The sequence below is a fragment of the Candida parapsilosis genome, contig 006372, assembly GCF_000182765.1.
Source record: "Candida parapsilosis strain CDC317 annotated contig 006372".
NCBI lineage: Eukaryota > Fungi > Ascomycota > Pichiomycetes > Serinales > Debaryomycetaceae > Lodderomyces > Lodderomyces parapsilosis.
In genome coordinates this window covers 1456908-1479176 of record NW_023503283.1, presented here as the reverse complement: position 1 = coordinate 1479176, position 22269 = coordinate 1456908, and the positions used below count along the sequence as shown (strand labels likewise).

At 39.5% G+C, this 22269-nt stretch overlaps 12 protein-coding genes across 12 annotated transcripts; 5 read left to right on the top strand and 7 right to left on the bottom strand. All coding sequences in view use genetic code 12, as the record gives it.

Annotated features, from left to right (window-relative positions):
- Window positions 1–84: 84 nt before the first annotated feature.
- AFT2 (Aft2p) lies at window positions 85–2511 on the bottom strand (the record flags this gene model as incomplete). The annotated part of the gene is made up of 1 exon (XM_036811587.1): window positions 85–2511. One exon carries the CDS (start codon window positions 2509–2511, stop codon window positions 85–87), a length of 2427 nt encoding a protein of 808 aa, XP_036668009.1.
- A 2287-nt stretch (window positions 2512–4798) lies between these two features.
- On the bottom strand, window positions 4799–5347 carry CPAR2_406500 (mitochondrial 54S ribosomal protein bL12m; the record flags this gene model as incomplete). Its single annotated transcript, XM_036811586.1, has 1 exon — window positions 4799–5347. One exon carries the CDS (start codon window positions 5345–5347, stop codon window positions 4799–4801), a length of 549 nt encoding a protein of 182 aa, XP_036668008.1.
- Window positions 5348–5554: 207 nt separating this feature from the next.
- On the top strand, window positions 5555–5893 carry CPAR2_406490 (DNA-directed RNA polymerase II core subunit; the record flags this gene model as incomplete). The annotated part of the gene is made up of 1 exon (XM_036811585.1): window positions 5555–5893. The coding sequence occupies one exon, from the start codon at window positions 5555–5557 to the stop codon at window positions 5891–5893; it is 339 nt and encodes a 112-aa protein (XP_036668007.1).
- Window positions 5894–6105: 212 nt separating this feature from the next.
- TPK2 (cAMP-dependent protein kinase catalytic subunit) lies at window positions 6106–7371 on the bottom strand (the record flags this gene model as incomplete). The annotated part of the gene is made up of 1 exon (XM_036811584.1): window positions 6106–7371. The coding sequence occupies one exon, from the start codon at window positions 7369–7371 to the stop codon at window positions 6106–6108; it is 1266 nt and encodes a 421-aa protein (XP_036668006.1).
- Window positions 7372–8202: 831 nt separating this feature from the next.
- On the top strand, window positions 8203–9009 carry CPAR2_406470 (uncharacterized protein; the record flags this gene model as incomplete). The annotated part of the gene is made up of 1 exon (XM_036811583.1): window positions 8203–9009. The coding sequence occupies one exon, from the start codon at window positions 8203–8205 to the stop codon at window positions 9007–9009; it is 807 nt and encodes a 268-aa protein (XP_036668005.1).
- A 113-nt stretch (window positions 9010–9122) lies between these two features.
- ZCF10 (Zcf10p) lies at window positions 9123–12014 on the bottom strand (the record flags this gene model as incomplete). The annotated part of the gene is made up of 1 exon (XM_036811582.1): window positions 9123–12014. One exon carries the CDS (start codon window positions 12012–12014, stop codon window positions 9123–9125), a length of 2892 nt encoding a protein of 963 aa, XP_036668004.1.
- An 880-nt stretch (window positions 12015–12894) lies between these two features.
- CPAR2_406450 (uncharacterized protein) lies at window positions 12895–14418 on the bottom strand (the record flags this gene model as incomplete). The annotated part of the gene is made up of 1 exon (XM_036811581.1): window positions 12895–14418. One exon carries the CDS (start codon window positions 14416–14418, stop codon window positions 12895–12897), a length of 1524 nt encoding a protein of 507 aa, XP_036668003.1.
- Window positions 14419–14946: 528 nt separating this feature from the next.
- Window positions 14947–15975, bottom strand: CPAR2_406440 (uncharacterized protein; the record flags this gene model as incomplete). Its single annotated transcript, XM_036811580.1, has 1 exon — window positions 14947–15975. The coding sequence occupies one exon, from the start codon at window positions 15973–15975 to the stop codon at window positions 14947–14949; it is 1029 nt and encodes a 342-aa protein (XP_036668002.1).
- A 1319-nt stretch (window positions 15976–17294) lies between these two features.
- On the top strand, window positions 17295–18134 carry CPAR2_406430 (uncharacterized protein; the record flags this gene model as incomplete). Its single annotated transcript, XM_036811578.1, has 1 exon — window positions 17295–18134. One exon carries the CDS (start codon window positions 17295–17297, stop codon window positions 18132–18134), a length of 840 nt encoding a protein of 279 aa, XP_036668001.1.
- An 816-nt stretch (window positions 18135–18950) lies between these two features.
- On the top strand, window positions 18951–20153 carry CPAR2_406420 (fluoride transporter; the record flags this gene model as incomplete). Its single annotated transcript, XM_036811577.1, has 1 exon — window positions 18951–20153. The coding sequence occupies one exon, from the start codon at window positions 18951–18953 to the stop codon at window positions 20151–20153; it is 1203 nt and encodes a 400-aa protein (XP_036668000.1).
- Window positions 20154–20550: 397 nt separating this feature from the next.
- On the top strand, window positions 20551–21504 carry CPAR2_406410 (deoxyhypusine monooxygenase; the record flags this gene model as incomplete). Its single annotated transcript, XM_036811576.1, has 1 exon — window positions 20551–21504. One exon carries the CDS (start codon window positions 20551–20553, stop codon window positions 21502–21504), a length of 954 nt encoding a protein of 317 aa, XP_036667999.1.
- Window positions 21505–21558: 54 nt separating this feature from the next.
- RPA12 (DNA-directed RNA polymerase I core subunit) lies at window positions 21559–21930 on the bottom strand (the record flags this gene model as incomplete). The annotated part of the gene is made up of 1 exon (XM_036811575.1): window positions 21559–21930. The coding sequence occupies one exon, from the start codon at window positions 21928–21930 to the stop codon at window positions 21559–21561; it is 372 nt and encodes a 123-aa protein (XP_036667998.1).
- Between the last annotated feature and the right edge of the window lie 339 nt (window positions 21931–22269).

The window sequence follows — 22269 nt, the reverse complement described above, 5'->3', positions numbered from 1 at the left end:
CACACTAAATATAAAATGATAAGAAAAAACACTTCTGAAAACACGAACTGAAAGAAAAACAAACAACAACCTAATTTCTAGTAATCACCAGCCTGGGTCATAATTTGATAAATTGCCCAACATCATACCTTGATCTTTATCTCCATTTCCGATTCCATTGCCATTACTTTGATTTGGTGGATTTGTAGATGGCGACGCAAACAAATACAGGTTATTATTGTTACCACCCCCATTAGCGTTGCCATTATAGCCTCCATATTGCGATGCATTAGGAGCCATAAATGAGTTCAGGTTGATGTTTTTCCCAAGGCTGAAGCCTAGCGGTGTCAAGTTTGGATTATTGGAATTCCCATTGGTCTGTGAACTGTGACCGTGACCGTTAATCATTTGGTTATTGTTAACCCCATTGGCAGTGCTATTGCCACCAACACTATTCTTGAGGATATGCGAAGGGTTCAATGTAGATGTGGATGAATTTAGTGGAGGCATCAATGACATGTTTCCTGTTGACGTGTTACCAAAGAACGATGACGATGACAATGAATTTGAGGGGTTAGTAAAATTGCCACTGTTTCTGGTAGACCCATTAGCTGAAGCATTTGTCGACCCATTTGATGGGCCAAAGTTTACGCCTAGTCCTGGAGCATTCCCCATCGCAAAAGATGTGCCATTTGTGCTCAAATTATTCAAGATATTATTAGTTGATGATTGTGAATCAAGACTTATGTTGCCATTTGAGCCACTATCTTCATTAGATAAAATCTTATTTTGTATACTGTTGATTGGAGGAAGTTGCTGACCTTGGTTTTGGATTTGTGGTAACTGGCCACCATTACTTTGATTGGCATAGCCCAGTCCATTAGATGCTTGGCTCGCGATCGGTGGTGCTGATGACAAATTCTCCAACGAACTACCATGAAGACCATCGGATCCATCAACACCACCAACACCACCAACACCACCAACACCATCAACACCAGCGGCAGCTGCAGCTGCTGCGGCAGCATACACGCTATCATTGTCATTCAACAAGGGCGATAATGGAATCGTTGATCCTGGTAAACCAGACCCCGAAGAATCATTCAAACCACTAAGCAACCAGTTGTTCAATGCAGCCTTTTTATTTAATGGAGGTTGGTTAATTGAGCCATTTTGTTGAAAATTTCTTGCGTCAACATAACCACTCAAGGAACCCTGTACACCTCCAGCCATGTTATCCCTCCCGTACAAGTTTTGCCTCAATGATTCTAAAAATTGAGGACTAAAGGAATTCTTGTATTCAATCAACAACTGCGAAACAAATGAATCTAGCATGGCTGTCTTTTGATTATCGGTAATGTTTCGATTGTCAAGAATGTAATACTTAATTTTTTGCCGCACCTCATTTTGCAACGCCTGCATAGCATTCAACGATTTTGATTGAGATTGAGGTTTGGGGATAGGTAGTACCTGGGCTTTGGGATGAGAAGCAAAAAATTGATCAACTTGCCCATTGTATTGATTTTGGTTTGAACGTTGAACATGTGACCGTAGTTGTTCACGTTTAGGATTTTGTGGTGATTTTGCAGATCCTTGTACTTCATGAGGAGCTTCTTGTTGCGTTGACTCTTGCGCCGACCTTCTTCGTTGCTTCTTTGCGCCATCTGAGTCTTTATTCAAATCACGTTTAGAAATTGACTTACGTGCAGCTTGCCGGGGAACTTCAACAAAATCCGTTGGTAGCTCTTCTTTTGCCTTCTTGTTTTTGCTATAGCCCTTAGTGGAGTGAAGTTTGCGCTTCTTTGGCAAGCTGATGGAGTTGTTGGTAGAGTTCCCTGACGTTGATGATGACTCCTCTGTGCCAGTCGATGTATCTTCTCCAATCAGGTTTAACGATGTTGGTGGACTATCCCTGAATTCGTCTGAGCTTCTATGTGAGAAGGCAGACACTGAAGAGCTTTGATCAGTGTTGGTGGAGCTAGATTTGTCATTATTCTTGATTTCAGACTCCAATTTGGATTTTTTGTCCATATTGCTCCTGCTCAAATTCAAACCCGTTCCTATGGTGCTTAGCAGTGGGGGCTGCTGTTGTTGTTGCCCGGATTGTGGTTGTTGCTGTTGTCGCTGTGGTTCACATGGTTGCAACTCCCGTGTTTGCACCTTTGGCAGAGGACTCTCTTCTTTTTCTTGACAATCAACAACATGGTCATGGCGATCGTCGATGACCAGTATAGACCATATCTTTTGTCTTGTGCTAAGATTTGCTCTTATCTTAAAGGGACAACTTGTATGACGTCGTATTGGAATCTTTGTATTTTTATTCTTTGATTCAATAATTTTAGTCTTCTTTTCCTTGTTTTTGCATTTAAATATTATTTTAGTGGCATCAGACCTTTCGATAACAATGTGAATACCCTTTTTTCGTAGTAGTACATCCAGAAGCCAAGGCTTTATGTCATCTTTTGATGAAAATTGTTTATTCTCCAACTTTAGATCATCAAGGGGGATCCTATATGAGACTTTTTCACTCATTAGTCAAATGGACTTGATTTCAGTTTCAAGTAAGCTGTAGTGATGGTATCTCTAAATTGTATATGAAAGTGTATGGATGCAGTTCTTAGCATAGACATAATCCAATAAAAAACGTCAACAAAACCTTATAAATCTTGTAAATATTTTTAATGTTGAGGTATGAATCGTTGCGCGATTAAAGCTCCAATAATAACACCAAAATATGTCTTCCTGACTCTAATATGGCGAGATTTTTCGGGGTTCGCCACCAAAGCTTGAAAACTTTAAGATTGCTGAACTCCGTTATATATATGTATATTGCAGCAAGGGAAAAAAAATACACTGTTTGTGTGTGTGTGTGACCCAATCAACGGACTTCGTTAAAACCGATTACTGATGTACGCCAATAGGGTTTTTCTTGATATCTCTGACGGTTAGCCACAAGCCTTTGTATATGATAGCACGCGTGGAGTGTATGTGGTTGATAAATGGTAACTGGTTGGTAAGGCGATTATATGTCTGTATAAATAGAAAATTCCTTTTCGAATGTAAAAGAAAGAAAGAAAAGTCCCAAAAAATTTTTGGACAACGGATTTCCATTTTTCTCATTTCTGAAATCCATTCTTGAAGAAGAACACAAAAATGACAACAGGCTACATAAAAAAAAAAAAATCAAACTAAACCCGACCCAAAATAATGATACACAAAGTTTATTTCACAAGACAAAGGGAGAAGAAGACAATAACAATACATAAATGTCAATACAGACTCCATCAACATTTTTTTTTTTCTACCGAGGTGTTGCTATATGTCGTCATTGGAGGCAAGGACGTGCAACTAAGCCTTTACAAACGTCAATAAATGAGGCGCCAATCAAAGGTAACGTTAAAATCGATCGTGTGCTTTGCACAATGTTGATAGTCTCGAACTTACACTCAAAGTTTATTCTGGTCTAGATCTTTTTAAAATTGCAACCGTTTTTTGTGGTTTTTAGCAGGCTCAAACTCCGCTTAGTAGATCTTCTCTTGTCAATGGCAAATGGATTTGTCTCAGATTTAGCAACTATATAGAATAGCATCCAACACATGACGTTAGGTTAATATGATCACTAAACTCCAATAAATTTCGGTTACTGTCGATAAAGAGGGGAAGTAATTGCTGTAACCAAAGAAAAAAATATCAACCACTTTTGTAATAGCGGTGGCGTAGTTCTTCAAAGGCCTCAATAGTGTCTCATGTAATACTACAATGATTAGTTGTCACTGTCAATATGACTTGAAAAGCTTTATTTGCTCTCAAAACTTTTAAAGATTTATCACCTTCTAGTTCTAGCACAAAATTAAGCGAGTACAAAATTTCACCATTGCGTCATCGTTTGATTTTGCATCAATGGTGAGACACACTATCAAAAAGGAGCCTCTTTTGTACAACATAAGGGCTAAAATTAGAGTGACTTGCTGGTGGGAGAAGGTATGTCTCCATAAATAGAAACCAAAAACAATTAATGCCTCATCTTCTACCTCTACATTGTAGTTGCAAAGAAAGGTTTTACAAGAAGATAGTCATTTGTAAAGGGGTGTCATTTCATAGGACAAACTATTTACAACTCTGCGACTTGGCATTGGAACAAAAGTTCAGTGAAATTCATCCTGTTGTCATCGTCTTTGCTCATTTTTTCTTTTTGCAGCCAATATAGGTGATACACGGGATACATACGAGAAATGAATCTGTACGATCACACCCAACTCTTACGTGCAGCGTGCCCTAGCTTTATTGTACCCCTTCACCACATTACACGGTGATGGCTTTCTCCCACTTCTTTGCTAAAATGGGGCCAGAGTATAGGTTGACTTGCCACGGTGCGGTAAATATCCAATCCAAATGTGCTACAACGATTCGTGAGTTGCTAGTCTTCAAATTGTGTATAGCACAGATCATGGCTAAACTACAAAGCGACTTTACCACACACCTTGCGGTTTCAATGTTGCTAATCAATATTCTCCCCCGGTTGCTCAAATACAGAACCAGACTGTAAATGATCACTCATAACGATTCATTAAACGTACTCAGGGTATTCCCATAACCGACTTGGCATTGGCAAATTTGACATATCACTCTTAATGGAACTTTCACTACATCAAGTTAACAATTACACATTACACCTTCAAAATCAAACGTGTCACAAGTAATGTACTTAATTTGTCAAATGAAAATGTATATTTACAAGGTGATTTAAAAGATTATACTGTGGCAAAGAAGGGGAACGAAAATATCCAACCTTGCACTTTCTACACACTCCCTCTCCTTTTTACTCCAAAACAACTTTAGCTCCCAATCCTTCCAATGTGGCTTTTATCTTTTCAGCATCTTCCTTGGCAACATTCTCCTTCAATACTTTTGGTGCACTTTCAACAAACTTTTTACTTTCAACCAAACTCAACCCTAACAATCCTTTAACTTCTTTAATAACTTTTGGTTTCGACTTGGCATCAAAACTCTCCAATTTGATGGCAAACATAGTCTTTTCTTCAACCGGTTGCTTGGCTTCTTCTTCTTCAGCTGGGGAAGCTTGTTGTGCACCTCCTCCCACACCACCAGCGGCACCACCAGCTACTGGTAAGGCAATATCGCTAATGTTGAGTCTTGTTTTCAATTCATTGACTAATTGTGATGTTTCTAAAAGTGTCAATGTCGAGATTTGGTCAACAATTTGGGTTATTTTGGGATCTACTACTGGCGATGATGGTGATTCGGCTGCTGTGGTGGTATTGAATCTGATAGAAGTTATAAATGAAGGTGACCTCTTGAAAGGGGATGCTCTAAGGGCACGGGTTATAGTTTGACGAGTGATTGACATGTTTGGTGGTGGTGGTGCTCTAGGTTATCGCTTGACGTTTATTCATGAAAAATTTTTAAATGAAGATATTTTTTTTTTCAGCACCGGTACACGCAAATAGTCAAAAATATCGAACTCGAAAAATTAAAGAATGGCTCATTGGAAAACACATCCATCCACTTATTAATCACACACACACACACACACCTCACGTTTACCCTCCCTTTGATGGCATCATTCAGATTTTGCGCAGAATGCAACAATATGTTGTACCCGAAAGAAGACAAAGAAGATCAACGTCTACTCTACGCATGTCGAAATTGTGGATACACTGAATTGGCCGAAAACCCAAAAGTCTACCGTCATGAATTAATGACCAATATTGGTGCTACAGCTGGTGTCGTTGAAGATATTGGTAACGACCCAACTTTACCTAGAAGTGATAAAGAATGTACACGTTGTGGCAATCGTGATTGTGTGTTTTTCCAATCACAGCAACGACGTAAAGATACCAGTATGATTTTGTTTTTTGTATGTCTAGAATGCAAAAATGTGTTTCAAGCATAATACAGTTTGAAGGGAAGTTGATTTTTGAAGGAGGAGAGTCATCACAAGTTTCAGTTCCAGTATAGATAGAAAGCTTTCTTTTGCTTTATTTTTGTTGTATTTTTATGAAAAATCATTGTTACGGTTCTAATCATGAAAGTGATATTTGTAATTACAAACACTACCAAAAAAAAAATAGGAAGAAAATAAAGAATCAGTATCAATTGTAGGGTCTAGAAATCGAGAAAGTATTGACCATATGGATCCTCTCCTTGTACTCCGTAATCAAGTTGTTCTTCAGGATAATGGTCAAATAATGATGAATCCCCTACCCCGGCAGTGATTGGTGGCTCATATGGAGTTTCAATATCTTTAGCCAACAACTTTTCCCAAACCACTTCTTTGAACCAAGGATGATTCCTAATATCAGCAGGTCCATTTATCAAGTTCCCCAATCTTCTAGTCAAATCAGCCGTTATCAATTTAGATAAAAGATCAATTTCATCAGGTTGGAAAAAACTTGGATAATGAATCTTTCCCGCCAAAATCTTCTCGTACGTCTTCATTGGTGTTGAATCATAAAATGGCGTGTACCCAGCCAACATTTCAAAAATCAAAACACCAAGACTCCACCAATCAACGGATTTGTTGTATGGTTTCGTGGTGATGACTTCAGGAGCAATATAATCGGGTGTTCCACACAATGTCCATGTAACGGTGCTGACCTCCTTGGCAAACCCAAAATCGGTAATTTTTATATGTCCATTTCTATCTAACAAGATATTTTCCGGTTTCAAGTCCCGATAAATGATATCGTGGCTATGTAAGTACTCTAAAGCCAATGTCACTTCAGCGGCATAGAATTTGGCCACAGGGTTGGGGAACTGTTGTGACTTTCTCAATAATGAAAACAATTCACCACCTTCAATGTAATCCATCACCATAAACAAGTTTCTTGAGTCTTGAAATGTACCCCACATTCTTATCAAAAAGGGATGTTCAATCAATTTCAACATTTTACGTTCATCATTGGTATGCTCAACTTGTTTCATCTTCACAACCTGTTGCTTTTTCAATACTTTGATTGCATAGTATCTTCCATTGTGAACTGATCTAACTAAATGAACTCTACCAAATGAACCTGTTCCCAATGTTCTCATTATCGAGAAATCATTTAAAGAATACTTTCCTTTACTCACGGTTGATCTTTGTGGTAGCAAAGATCTTTGAATTGCCTCGTCTGCAGCAGATTTAGGCACATTTTGTTGATGCTGTTGTTGCTGTTGTTGAAGTTTCACCTCTTGTTGTTGCGCATTTTGTTCCTGCTGTTGAAACTGTTGCTGCTGCAGCTGCTGTTGTTGCTGTGGCAGTTGTAACTGCTCTGCTTGCGTTACATTGGCAGTTGTAGTTGAACTCACATTTGTATTACTCATTGCTGCTTGAGCAGGACCAGGGTGGTTAATCTGCTCACCAGGATGCAGTTGATGAATTGACTCCATTGACTTGTCTTGACTGTAATTGGAAGAAGAAGGCTCGGGCGATGGGTGTTGATGTTCCTGGTAATTGCGATACAACTTTTTCAAGATATTGGGCATGAAGCAAACAAGGGAGGCTTTTGTTGGAGGGAAAGCGAATTCGACACCAAAAAATGAACGAAATGGACGTCTATGGTGTATGATTTATTAGTCTAGTTTGTCCGTTACACCACTCTCGCTTTCAATTGACTTAGCTTGTATGTTTGCTATTGATATATGCAATGATTGTGAAGTGAGAAGGGAGGGATAAATGCGTAATTTAAAATGCGGATTAAATTCTAAATTGTCGTTGATTGCATTGGGATTAGTTATTACATTGTTTTTGTTTCCCATTGTTTAAGGTTCAAAAATGTATGGAAACATTTTGAAATTGGTTACATTTGTGTACATGCAACAAGGATTTGAAAGTATGAACTTGTGCATGGGTATATATATATATATTATGTACAAAACAGGATATGAAGGTCTACCCAAGGGGCGTTAGTCTTAGCCATTTGCAATTCCAATGTAACGCTTTTTAATACCATTGAATACATCGCATTCATTGCAATAGCGACGTCTAAGAGCTAGCAGTTGGGACTCTACAACAAGCAAAGCGTAACAATTGGCAGATTTGTAATATTTGCAATGTAGCCTGGCTCAAGCCCACGTAGACAGTAGGGGTTGGTTCCGATAAAAGTTGGTTATTAATTTGACGCACGTGATTCAATGGTAGCTCGATTCAGACCGATCGCATCTTTTTCACCACAAGGAAATCCCATGTTGCCTTCGAATTGGTTCAATTGACGGTTCCTCATGTCTACCTCTTCATACACTCCAGTTGATTTCAAAACTCAGCCTGATTTTTCCGGATCAACGTTGATTATTCCTTCAGTATCGATTGGGAATATTCCTCAGCTAACTATTGATTTACTCATTCACACCTACTCGTTAACCAAGATTGGCTACTTGGATGACTTGTATCTTTATCCATTTGCGTCACCAATCGACTATGTAACTTCAACTCCAGAGTACGGAATAAGCCATTCCATTGAAGTGTATTACTCGCCTAAGTTAAATATCACTGTTGTTCAACAACGAAGTCCGATAATACCCACGTACACACTGACTTTTGTTGACCAAGTACTTATTCCATTCATAAACGCATATCGTTTCGAAAATGTTTTGATACTCAATTCATCAGATGCCGGTTTAGTTGAAAGTGTCAACAGTGGCGATATCAAAATATACGACACTGAGGATTTGATCAGCACAAACTTGGAAAACTTGTCATTAACTACTTCAGTACCTGAATCAAATGATCCAAAGGATAAAGAAGGAGAGAAAAACTCCAAATTTGCCACGCTGTTGGCCAAAGCTATCATCTCTCATAATGGCGAAAGCGGCACTAAGTCGATAAACATAAAAGTGATTGTCAGCTATGTTTATGAAGGTGACAATTTTTACGATGCTGAAAAGTCGGCAACTAAATTGAAGGAAGTTTTGAACCTACAGGAAAAGGATGGTGGTGCAGGTGATAATTGGACCAAGCCTGTTAGTTGGTTAGGTGCGTATGGTGACAAGTCAGTGCCAAATGCAATGGAAGAGGGGATATTCGGTTAAGACTACAAAACGTTTACCAGTAGATAGTATGAATAAAAATTTTGGGTTTCTTATTAAAATGTCACAATGTAAGTAGCTCGCAATACGGATTTCAGTTTGCTTGGGTGGGTGCGTTATTGCGGATGCTGAATATTGTTGTTTCCTGGTGGAGTCCATTGTTGGTTCGCATAAGTTTGAAAGCTCTTTGGTAGAACAGGATAGAAGGGAGTTTGAGGAAACTGTGACTGTTGCACCGACTGCATTGGCTGCATTGGCTGCATTGGCTGTACTGGTTGAATTGGTTGCATTGGTTGTATTGATTGCATTGGGTTCATTGGTTGTACTGATTGTGTCGGAGGCATTGTCTGCATTTGCTGCATTGCTTGTGGCGGGGGCATTGCCTGCATCGACTGCATTGGGGCGACAGGCTGCATCCCTCGCACTGACAGCTGTACTGCTTGTTGCACGTGTTGAGGTATTGGGTGCATCGAGCTACCATTGCCCATTGCAAATTGATCATGTTCATTCGTTGCTCCAATTGGACCAGTTGCGGTAGGCGTAGAGCCAGTAGTACCTGGAGGTGGACTTAACGCATTAACACCAGTTAGCAATGCACGCGCTTGATTCTGCACCTCTTCCTCATCTTCCTCTGGCAAGTGACTTGAAGGCACTCGACCATCCTCTTCCTTTATCGCCAGAGATTCCGGTATAGACAATTCAGCTTTTTGTGGCTCATGAGTAGGCGAATTTAGTAAGTTGGCGATAGTTGGACTTTCTTGTGCCTTCGGTGTATCGAATTGCAACTGATCCAAATTCATTTGTTGGGAGATTTCAACTGAAATTCTCATTGGCGGTGAAGTTGCAGCACTCTGAATCAATAAGCTTCTAATCTCACGACAATGTTGTACTTTTTCATGATCAGTGGCAAATTCCATCATTTGGGGAAAGTTCATTGCCATTGTAAGGAAGTAATCGAGAAATGGGTACATTTTGATAATTTTAACCACCTCTGGTTTGAACACACTACGCATGGCCATAATTGCTTTGGTGTATTGCTTATCTCTTGCCTTTATCAACATCTCGTGCGTCTCGCTGTTGCTCTTTAACGAACTCAATCTCACAACCAATACACACCAGACTAATTGTTTAACTCCTTCAATAGCTAGGTATGGTGGCGGGTTGGCACGATCTTTCAATCGGCAATAATCGGGCAAGTTTCGAACAAAGTCATTGATCTTAGCTTCGAAATTGCTCATGGTCATACTACTGGGGTTCTTTCGATCGTCATAGTTAATTTTCCCACCGACAACACCATCATCAACGATGCCTGTGGAGGTATTTATTGTTGACGTGATGGCAAGGTTCAAAATAGACACTATTTTAACAAACTGGTTAAAACTGGACAAGAACCGTCCATGGTCTAACTTTATTGACTCAGATGAGTGATAGTATTCCCATGAGTCCCATTCCTCCCAGCCATCAGTGTCGATTTGTGGGATGGGCCAATCTGCCGCTCTCACTACTGGTGAGCGTCCCATTCTTGCTGACAATAATGTATTTATAACATAGACAGTGGCCCATGTTCTCTGCCTACTAATATTATTCAAAGTACTGCTCGTTTGATACTTGCTATTCTCCTCGTCGGTAGCTGATCTCATCAAACGTACATCTATAGCCATTCTTGAACTGGAACTGATCAAAACCCAGGAGTAATCCCATTGCCCTGCTTGATAGTAAAACAAACCTAAAATCAACATTGCCTGCATCGTCTCGATGGTTGATGTCAATGAATTTTCCAATGCTAAAATGGCATTTTTAGCATACATTAATCCAGCTGTAAAATCACCAGTTAGATTGGAACTGGCTTCGCCTACTGCCACAACAGCCCATATAAGAGCAACTAAATTACAATCGACTTGCCTTGCGTCTCCGTGGGGCAGCTGGAGATGATGTAGTTGTCTTTTTACATTGATTTTATCCAACATTGGCATTAAAACATGAAATATTCGGAAATAGTTATCGACAAGCATACGAACATTTGGTGGAAATTGAAAGATTTCGTGAGGAAGCTGTATTTTATCTTGAAGGTTAGCATCTATTGCAAATGATGAAACATTAAAGATCGACCCCACCCTAAATGGATTCTTCCTATTTGGTTTCTTTTTGTAATTTTGTTGTATTGCTTTGTTTGTGAATCCAGATATAATGGATGACAACCCGTGGTACTGCAAAGCTACAGGTTCCCAGTTCTCGGCACCTCCGGAAGACTCGATCTCGTCTGAGATAAATTGGAATATATCGTAGTTTAAAAAGAATGAGGGGTCGTTGACAAAGTTATTGGATTCGTAAATTCCTGATGTCGTTGAGAGGGTACTAGTATACTGTGTTGTTGGTTCCTCTAGTCCTTGGGAATGAGGGATAGGTTGAGTCGCGTAAGTATTGTGGCTCATTGTTGATGTGGCGTCATCTCGTTCTGATACAGAAGTCAGCTTCTCCTGTTTAACAATGTTCGGAACAGTGTTACTCGTCGTACTCTTTGGCGGCAGTGGCATTTTATCCCCGGTTGCATCTTCATTGGCACCGTTAAAGGTCTCCGATTTAAGCAACGCGACGCTTTTAAAGCTCTTAAACTCGGGGGAGTCTTGGTGCAGTATCGTTTCAATATACTTTGATATCGAATGGTTGGTCCATAACTTATTCAACTGTCGCAAATTAGCAATAAATTCATTTTGATTCTTTAAGCTCTGCCATATGGCACTTTCGAAGTCTGGATGTTGTTGTATTGTGCTTGTAATGACTGCTTGTAAAATTGCAACTTTCTTTTCTAAATCATGCGTGTACCCGGTAGGCAAGCCTCGCCTTTTAGAAGAGTACGTGTATGTACAGTTTTCACCGTTGGTGGTACAATTTGTGCATGATGGTGATATGCCATCGCATTTAGCTTTCTTGGAACGACAATAGTCACATGCTTGTTTGATCCTCCTTCGCTTAATAGGCTCTCGCGTATCATCCTTTCCGCGCTCCATTTGATCCTACGTCAAATAGTTAAAAGTGTAAATTCTCCTGATTGAATGGATTATGTCCCTTTATGTTCAAATATGTGGAGTGATATTTGTGTCAAACGAATCAAAGTTAGGTGCTCGATATTCCACGACTTTTCGAGATGAACCAATGTAATTGACAAATTCGCCTAATTTTATACAGCTGGAATGAAGCTTTCCTGGTGAGTATTGTGAATGTTTTCCGCTATCACACTCGATTTCTATGGTTTTCGCTTGTGGGTGAATCAGGGAATTCTTTTATATTATTTAGACTGTACATGAAATAACATAACCAGACATCATGAAATAGTTTTGTACACACAAAACCGAAAAAAAAAAAAAGATCAATGAGTGCAAATGAGGAGGATATTTATACTGTAGCTCTTATTATGATGGTGGAATCGTTACAGCTATGGTTGGGTGTTTTTATTCAAAATTATGGGTGAACAACGAATGACGCCACTCACTCTCCCACTGGTAACAGTACAACATGCACTAGCTAGTGAGTAATAACGTGGAACGTGTCGTTTAAGCTTTTTCCTTCTCATATTTCATCTTATGGTCGATGGGCTGAAATTTCCATTCACAAAATCCACACTATTTGAAATACACCGCTGTGCGTAATTCAAGTTGAGCAACGTCTGCACTGCTTTGTCTAAGAAGAAATCTCATCCATCGTTTCAAATACGCAATGAGGTTCCCTCGTATATTCATCGTCGCTAAAATTATTCTGAGGAGAAACCAGCGTATGAATCGCCAAACATCACGCCAACAGAGAGCACTTCAAGAGCTTACACATTTAGAACCCTCGACGATAGGTCTACGGGCAAAGCCGATTATCTCCATTCATTCATACTCCCTACACCTAAACTTCTATTGGTTTTAAATCAGGAGAAATTTCAAAAGGCGCACCAGTTTTTGCCTTGATTTCCTCAATGCTACTTTCTGGGTCATACTCAATCAAAACTAACTTTTCATCAACGATATCAAACACGGCCAAATCAGTTATAATTCTTGAAACGCACTTTTGTCCAGTTAATGGGAATTGACATTGTGGCAAAATCTTTGGTCTTCCTTTTCTATCCACATGTTCCATCACTACAACAACTCGAGTGTTTTGTGGGTTGCTTACAAGATCCATAGCACCGCCCATACCCTTGACACGACCTGGTAAGCCCCAGTTGGCTAAATCACCATTTGCGGCAACTTGCAATCCACCCAAGATGGTCAAGTCGATTTTACCACTACGTATCATGGCAAATGATTCTTCTGATCCAAAAAGTGAAGCTCCTGGTGCTAAGGTAACTGTTTCCTTACCAGCGTTGATCAAGTCTGGATCTTCTTGTCCTTTGTGTGGGTAAGGACCCAAGCCCAAGATACCATTTTCTGATTGTAAGGTAACATTGATGCTTTCGGGTAAATAGTTTGGGGCTAAAGTAGGCATACCAATACCCAAATTGGCAAATGAGCCATCTTTGAATTCTTGTGCCGCTCTCTTGACAATTTTTGATCTCTTTAATTCGCTTTCTGATTTTGGCTCTTCTAAGGATGGATCTTGACTAGTTTCAGAATATTTGAAAATTTCAATGTCCTTTGGTGTAGTAGATTGAATGACTCGATCAACATAAATAGCAGGTAAATGGACATCCTCGGGAGTAATCTCACCAGGTTCAACAATGTTTTCAGCTTCAACAATTGTCAATTTGGCATTTCTTCCCATTACAGAGTTGAAATTTCTTGCAGCACCTCTGAACCAACAATTACCTAAGGTATCAGCTTTATATGCCTTAACCAAAGCCACGTCACCAAATATTGCTGGTTCCAACAAGTACTTTTTCCCATTAAACTCTCGCACCTCACGAGCTTGACTAGCTTTCAAAACTTTTTCTCCAGTTGAGTCATATCGTACAGGCAACTTCCCCTCTTCTAACCATGTACCAACCCCAGTTGGGGAATAAAAAGCAGGAATACCAGCAGCACCAGCACGAACTCGTTCTGCCAAATTACCTTGAGGTGTCAATTCCAAGTCTATTGCCCCCGTCAAGTATAATTTCTCAAACGTGCGATTTCCCCCGATGTAACTACTAATCATCTTGGTGATTTGACCTGTTACTAATAATTGCGATAACCCGCGTCCATCAAGTCCAGCATTGTTCGAGACTGCGGTAATGTTCTTGATTTCAGGTTTCTTGACAAGTGCATTGATGATGGTATCGGGAACCCCACTGAGACCAAACCCACCTGATAGTAACGTGACATTTGAAGTAATGCCCTCTAGTGCTTCATCAGTAGAATAAACTACTTTAGATTTCGGGTGTACTAATGAGTAACATCTGACAAAACATTGAACCACTGTTGTGACCTTATGTTTGTTGAATACAGATAGCATCATGCAATAACAGTTTGTTAGACAGCCAATTACTCAGCTACCGTTGTAGGATTCTATTTATATATATATATATACACTGTAATCATCCCCATGATTTGATTTCCAGCGATATTAAACTTCGATGCGATTCGGAATTGAGGTTACACGGTGTACACGTGAATGGAAATACGATCGGAAAAAGTAGAAAATAATATTTTCTTTTCTTAAAATCCTTTATCTCGTTGGGATATTCTCATTTCCGCGTCAACACAAAAACGGGGAATACACCTTTCGATCCGAATTGTGGAGTGGTCGAACCGATGCAAAGCAAAGAAAATTATGCAAACTATGTTTACATCTACGCGGGACCTCATGGCGGAATGAAGCAGAAGCAACAGTGAAGAGTAATTGTCAACCTACAAAAGCAGGATGTGCCACGTATAAACACTGAAACGAAACATCAATGGGATTATCAAGCTAAACTATTGAAAACATATACTGCTAACTAGTTATTTAGCGTCGTGAAGAAAGCTCTGCTAACTCCATACCCTAGTCCAATGGACAATGTTCTGGAACTCCATCGGAGTTGAGAACCAAGTTTGCAGCGGCTCTGGTCAAGGCTTCCTTGTTCTTTTCGTATCTCAATTTCTTAGCCTCCTCCTCAGAGATGATCTTGAAGTGCCACTTCAAGTACCAGTCATCAGGGTTCATATCATACTTCTTTGCCTTTTCAGTTCCTAATTTGTCCAAAGTGTACAACAACAGGTCCTTGACACCAAACACGACATCTGAAGTCTCATAAGGATCTCCTTTAGCGTACAATGCTGTAATCAACCTGTCATAGCCTGGTTTCTCGATAATGAAATGGATATGAGATGGTCTGTATGGATGTCTGTTAATCTTTTGCAACAACTTACCAACAGGTCCATCGTGAGGGATTGGGTAAGGCACTGGTCTGGAACATTTGATAACAAAGCTTCCATCCTCCTTGGTCTTGATAATACCTCTCATATCTGGATGATCTCTGTTTGCATACTGAGTATCATACATACCTTTATTATCACAATGCCAAAGATCAATAGAAGCGTCAGGAATTGGAGTTCCGTCAGGTTCGGTCAACAAACCTTCAATCAATAATGGTTCTCCTCTACCCTCAGACGAGATTGAATCCCCTTGGTGTTTCTCTTCAGCATCGTGAGTGTGGAATGGGCCCAATAAAGTACCAATTGTTGCATTTGGTGGCTTGGGATGCGAAATAGCGTCAACCAAAACAGACAAACCCAAAATATCAGACAACAAAACATATTCTTGACGGATATCAGAGCACATTTTACCAGTATCAGTAAGGAATTGAATAGCAACTTCCCATTCTTCAGTAGTCAATCTTGTTTCAATGGCAAAATCATGAAGATGCTGAACAACCTTTTGCAAAAGGAAAAGCAACCTCATGTTGGTGTGTTGTGAATTGACCAAGATAGCATTCTTTGTAATGGTATCCTCATTCATCTCAGTGATGATTGGTCCCTTTGGGTTGATTTGAGGTTCGTCATTAATTTTTACTTTCGTGGAGCTAGGCATGTTTGAATATCGAGTTGTAATTGTTAGTGAAGCAAAAGAAAGTTATGTGGGGGGTATTGTCAATTTTTTGTGAGAAAAGTCCAAGGAAAATTGACCCTTTATATGCTAAAGTACCCTCAAGTTATATCTAACATCCAGTACCCCAATGTGTATATGTCTATTTCCGGTAGAAAGAAAGTCCGTCAATGGTTTTGAGCTATTCAAATCAATAAAAAAAAAAAAAAATCAGAATATGCATCATAATAATAATAATAATTCTTAATTAAAATAAGGTTTACTTTTCATAATTTTGGATGTTGCATGTTTTCTCGTTCATTTGCGGAGTAAATGGCACTTAGAAAGAGGGTTTTCAGTACAATTGTCCATAGGTATACTTTCAATTACTAAGCTGTTTTGATGTTACATACAACCCGCTAATCAAAAATCAGATGATTGTTTGGTGTGTTGTCAAATGTAGCGTGTCAAAGTGTGGAGTAAAGAAACATTTCTACTAATTTTTGCACCAAACTCTATCAAAAACTTTTTCTAACCGTTTTTACAAGAATACAAAAAAAATTTTTTATGTCTCAGATAACAAGTGCAAAGAACCGAAGAAGAGCCGATGCAGTGAAGGGGATCTTTTCAAGACAATAAAGCAGTTAATTTCAGCCTGAGGAAAGAAACTTGTGGCGATTACTCAAAATAAAGACAGAAAAAGGGGAAAACCGAGACGAATGGAACTGATGCAACAACTAAAAGGTTTCATGCAAAATAATGGGGATTTGTAGTGCCGTAATTGGCCCTTTATGTAAACAAATGTGTGCGTGCGTGTGTGTGTGTGTATGTGTGTGTGTATGTGTGGGGAAGAGGGGGTGGATCGATAAAGACAGGTAACGTCATTGTCTTCTCCCCTCTGATGAAATAAAGTTGTTTTTGCATCTCTAAAGTGGTGAAGCTTAAAATCCTTCTCCATTTTTCACCACCCATTCGGTTATAAAGAAACACGGGTTATCCTTGTTCCTTTTTCTGGATTTTAAATAATTCCGTCAAAACTACACTTTTGTGGTATTAACGATATAGCAACAATTCCGACAATGAAAAATGAAAGACAGTTCGGGATTTTAATATTATTAATGAAACGACAACGATGTGAATCAATTAGACACAGTCACAGTATAAATAATAGTTTAAAACACGTATTACTCCATTAGTAATCACAACTTCAATACTCCTCTTCTTGAATTTTAGGAAGACAGTATATGAGATTTACAACATTCCGCTTACACACACATCCCCCCAAGCTACCTCTTAGATCAACTCATTGTACCCAAACAAGAACCATGGCGCGTCATCCAGAATTTACCCAACTTGAGGCTTCAAGACCTCCTTTTGATGCTGAAAAATCTTGGACATTTACACAAGTACCTGACATTCACTGGAAAGTTGGAACAGGTGCCAATAATGACGAGTGGAAAAAGCACAAAAAGGTTGAATTGAACCCATACGAAGAAGGGAGACCAGCTGTCAACAACTACAAGACTTTGATCAGTGCCATTACGCCTAGACCAATCGGATTTGTTTCCTCCATATCTAAAAATGGAAAACGTAATCTTGCCCCATTTTCATACTTTAACATGGCCAATCATGACCCTCCAATTTTTACTTTAGGTTTTGCTGCTGTTGGTGATAACAAGAAAGACAGTTGCAACAACATTTTGGAGACTGGTGAATTCACCATCAACATTATCAGCGAATGGTTTGTGGAAGCTGCTAATTATTGTGCTATCAATAGTCCACCGGGAGTTGACGAATGGAAATTGTCCGGGTTGACTCCAGTTGAGTCCAAATTGGTTAAACCACCACATGTTGCCGAGTCAGCATTTTCGATTGAAGCCAAGCTTGTTGCTCATCACGTTTGGAAATCCAAAACTGATCCAACCAGAGATACTGGGGTGTTGGTTATTGCTGAAGGATTGACTTTCCATGTAAGAGAGGACGTCATTAATGAAGAAAAGACGCAATTGGATGTTTCCAAGTTGAAACCAGTCAGTAGATTGGGAGGTATTACTTATGGTAGAACTGTTGAGGGATACGAGAAACCAAGACCTAATTACGCAGTTGAAATTGAAAAACCCGAAGTCAAGGAATTGTTAGAAGGGCAGAGAGATAGTAGTTTATAGACTTGTAGTTGATTCCTTACATAGAGTCCACTATATCAGGATAGAGAAAGGAGGGGGGGGGGGGCTTACAAATCTGTCATTATTTAAATGTAAAATGCTCTCGCATGAATTACGCATTCTAGCCATCACTTTCTTCTTCCTAAATTTTGGTAGACAACGCAATGGACTCTTCTTCGAATAAGCATAGAAAGCAAAGCGTTGAAGAGGAGCACATTGAGGAACGACGCAATATGGAAAGGAAAGTCAGTTCAGAGGAAGCAAGGGAAATGGGTGATTCTCTCCCTACAGGATTTAGAGGGGAAGGATTCAATGACGGCAAAACTGAAACAAAAGGCGCAAAAAAGAATAGATAAAGCGACAATGTCCATGAGCTTTTAGTTATGAGAGGAGGATACTGGTTTGGCTGGGTTAGCTGTCTCATCGTTGTGGTTTGAAATTGATTTTGTTTTCCTCTTTATTCTTCCAAAGTATTTGATATAGGTTTAATTATTTTCATGTTTCACCATTTATGTTTAATGTGTTATAATCTTTGAATACCTCTTTTCACAGGCAGCTCCGGGGCACTTCATAAGGTTCCGCCAGTCTTCACCATTCGTCCGGTCCTCTTGGTGTTGCCACCGAGAGCAAGCATCAACTAGCACCGCTTATTTCCGTCTCAAATCCCATCAAGAAGCCATTTGTGAGACAAATGAGTCTCGCTCACACAAAACGGCTCACCTAAAAAAAAAAGGTCCCAAAAAAAATTTCAGTAAATAAACCATACTTCAACAATTACTTTACCCCTACATCAACCATCGTTCATGCTCTTTAATCAACATGGAATCACATTCTAGCATTTCTCAGAGACAATCCTACGAGGCGTCTCGCTCCAGTATGCCCAGGCGACAAAGTTATGAAGAAGCTCGTCTTCAAAGACGACGTACTATGGAAAGCGAACTTGCGACGATAGAAGCAGAATCTATTGGAGATGCACTTCCAGAGGGATTAAAAGCAGAGGGATTTACGGAGAAGGCAGTACCCGTAATTGTAACCAAGTCTCGAAAATACTTGCCCATTATCTTAAACCTTACACATGGAGCAATATGGGGAGTCTTGGTCCGAAAAGGACTAATACAATTGACCACATATAATGGATCGTTTCTATCTGGTGTTGTTTGGGCAAATTTCACTGCTTGCGTTGTTATGGGATTGGCAGTTGACGGCGAAGAGTTATGGATGACATTGTTGGAAAACAAGACTTACCCTTCCAAGAGTGCTATACCTTTGTATACCAGCATCACCACGGGTTTTTGTGGTACGGTATCATCATTCTCTACAGTTTTATTGGATGCATTTAACAAATCGGCCGACACATCTATTGGTAAACATTTTCAATACCCAAATAGAGCATACGGGATAATGGAATTCTTAGCCGTCATATTGACGCAATTGGGACTATCAATGATGGGGTTTCATATTGGAAAACACTTGCTGCAAGTTTGTGACAAGTACGTCTCATCAATGACCGAGAAAGTTTACCTCTTTTTAGAAATTTTGTCTATGGCTCTTGGGGTGTCTTTAATTATCATTACTTGCTTCTTAATTGGGTTCAAGAGCCATGGTGCATGGAGAAGTTGGACATTTTCCATGTTATTTGCTCCATTTGGTGCCGTACTACGATTTTACATGTCGAAGTATCTCAATACGAAAATTAAAAATTTCCCCATGGGAACATTTGCAGCAAACATGCTTGGTACGCTACTTCTTGCCATATTCACACTCTTGGGGAGAGGTAAGTTACCACTGGGAAGAAGAATCAACTCACATATAATGGGATGCCATGTGTTGATTGGTTTAGATGACGGGTTCTGTGGTGCATTAACCACAGTGAGTACTTTCATGGCGGAGTTGTTTGCATTGAAAACTTTCCACAGTTATAGATATGGAATAGTATCAGTTATGGTAGGCTATGCCCTAATGGTTTTAGTTTTGGGATCGTACAACTGGACTGTTGGATTGACTGATCCCGTGTGCTCATAAAAGAATGCCATGACGTAGAGATAGATTTCGTCGATAATTAATATGTAATGATTTATTTTTTAAACAAATGCACCAAAAGGGCGCAATGCAGAATACGGGAACTTGTTTGCTGTTATCGTTGTATGTGTTCTTGCAACTACAAATACTATGGTGCCCTTTTGACCTTGCAGGTGCGAATTTAGCACTGGTTATTGTCTGTCAAAATTTGAAAATTTTACATCGCAAAATGAAGTTACACAAAGTGGTAATTTTTCTTTAGTGCTCTGGTGATAAAATTTTTTTTTTTCTTCTATTTTATTTTTTTTTCGTAATCTGAAAGATCTAGACACGCCAGCTCATCTTTCTACGACACATTTCACATACAATATCCATTCAACTTGAAGAATTTCCCATTACAATGTCAGAAGAGGTTCAAATCAAAAATGCTACTTTAGAAGAGTTGCGCGATGTACTTATAAATAAAACCAATGACATCGCTTTAGCTGATAGATTTAGAGCTTTATTCAACTTAAAATCGATAGGATCAGATGGCGATGATAAAGAGGCCGCTCATAAGGCAATAAAATACATTGCAGAAGCTTTCAAGGATGACTCGGAGTTGTTGAAACACGAAGTGGCTTACGTTTTGGGTCAAACCAAGGACTTGTATGCCGCTCCATTTTTGAGAGATGCCTTGACTGACGAAAACCAACAAGTTATGGTCAGACATGAAGCTGCTGAGGCTTTGGGAGCTTTAGGTGACGTTGATTCCTTGGCCTTATTGGAAGACTATTATAAAAATGACCCTTCCTTGGAAATCAAGCAAACTTGTGAACTTGCCATTGAAAGAATTAAGTGGGAAAACTCAGAACAGGCCAAGAATGAGAAATTGGAAAAGTCGTTGTATGAATCAATAGACCCTGCTCCTCCATTGGCCACAGACTCCAACACATCCGCTGTTTCGAAACTACAAGATATTTTGAACGACCAAGAAAAACCATTGTTTGAGAGATATAGAGCTATGTTCAGGTTGAGAGACATCGGTACCGATGAAGCTTGTCTAGCTTTGGCGTCCGGTTTTGAGGATACAAGCGCGTTGTTCAAACATGAGATTGCTTATGTCTTTGGTCAATTGTGTAATCCTGTCACCGTTCCCTCGTTGATCAAAGTGTTGAAAGACGAAACTGAAGCTGGCATGGTCAGACACGAAGCTGCTGAAGCTTTGGGTAGTATTGCTACTGACGAATGTTTACCTGTGTTGAGATCATTCCTCAACGATCAAGAACAAGTGGTGCGTGATTCAGCAATTGTCGCTTTGGATATGTACGAATATGAAAACTCCAACGAGTTGGAATACGCAACTGTTAATTAGATATTTGAAAGAAAATTCCCCGTTTATTCCCCAGTCTATAAAAATACATAATGATTAATTGTTTGTCCTGAATCTGTAACCGCAACTTGGACATGTGTAAAATACTGTTGCACCTTCATCTGCCGATCGAAGTTGTAAGGTATGGTATTGCATTTCTTCGTTCCCACACTTGGGGCATTTTTCCTTTATAGTTGCACCTTCATCCAATTCATCTTTACTCAAACTCGTCTTCACTACTGATCTGGCCAGTTTCAACTTGGAAGGGAACGCATCGTCTGAGCTTTTTGTAACCACTTTTAGGTTGGCGAATTCGGATTTAGGATAAGTTGCCAGACACATTGTGCATTTAATATCTGACGTAGAACTGTGTGAGTCGAGCAAGTCACCACAATAAGTGCAAAAGATCAAAGATCCTACCACTGACATATTCAAATGGAGGCTGTTTTGAGATGATGTAAACTGTATCTACTCAGTTTTTTTTTTTTCTTATTTTGGTGAGAAAATTTCGAGATGAGAAAAACGGTGATGTGATGATGTGAAGAAGTGAAGATGGCCACTTTGCGTAGTAAGGACTAGATGATATGAGAGTAAATGAAAGGGGGAGCCAAAGCACGAGCAGCACGTATATACTTTCCGAACTGTTAAATTTATTGTTTCCATTGTTCTTCCTATCCATATTATACAACGCGGGAGCAGAGCTGGGCATTGCCGACTATCTCCCAATGTAATAGGGTTCACGGAATCTTGTTATGCTGATTACATTGC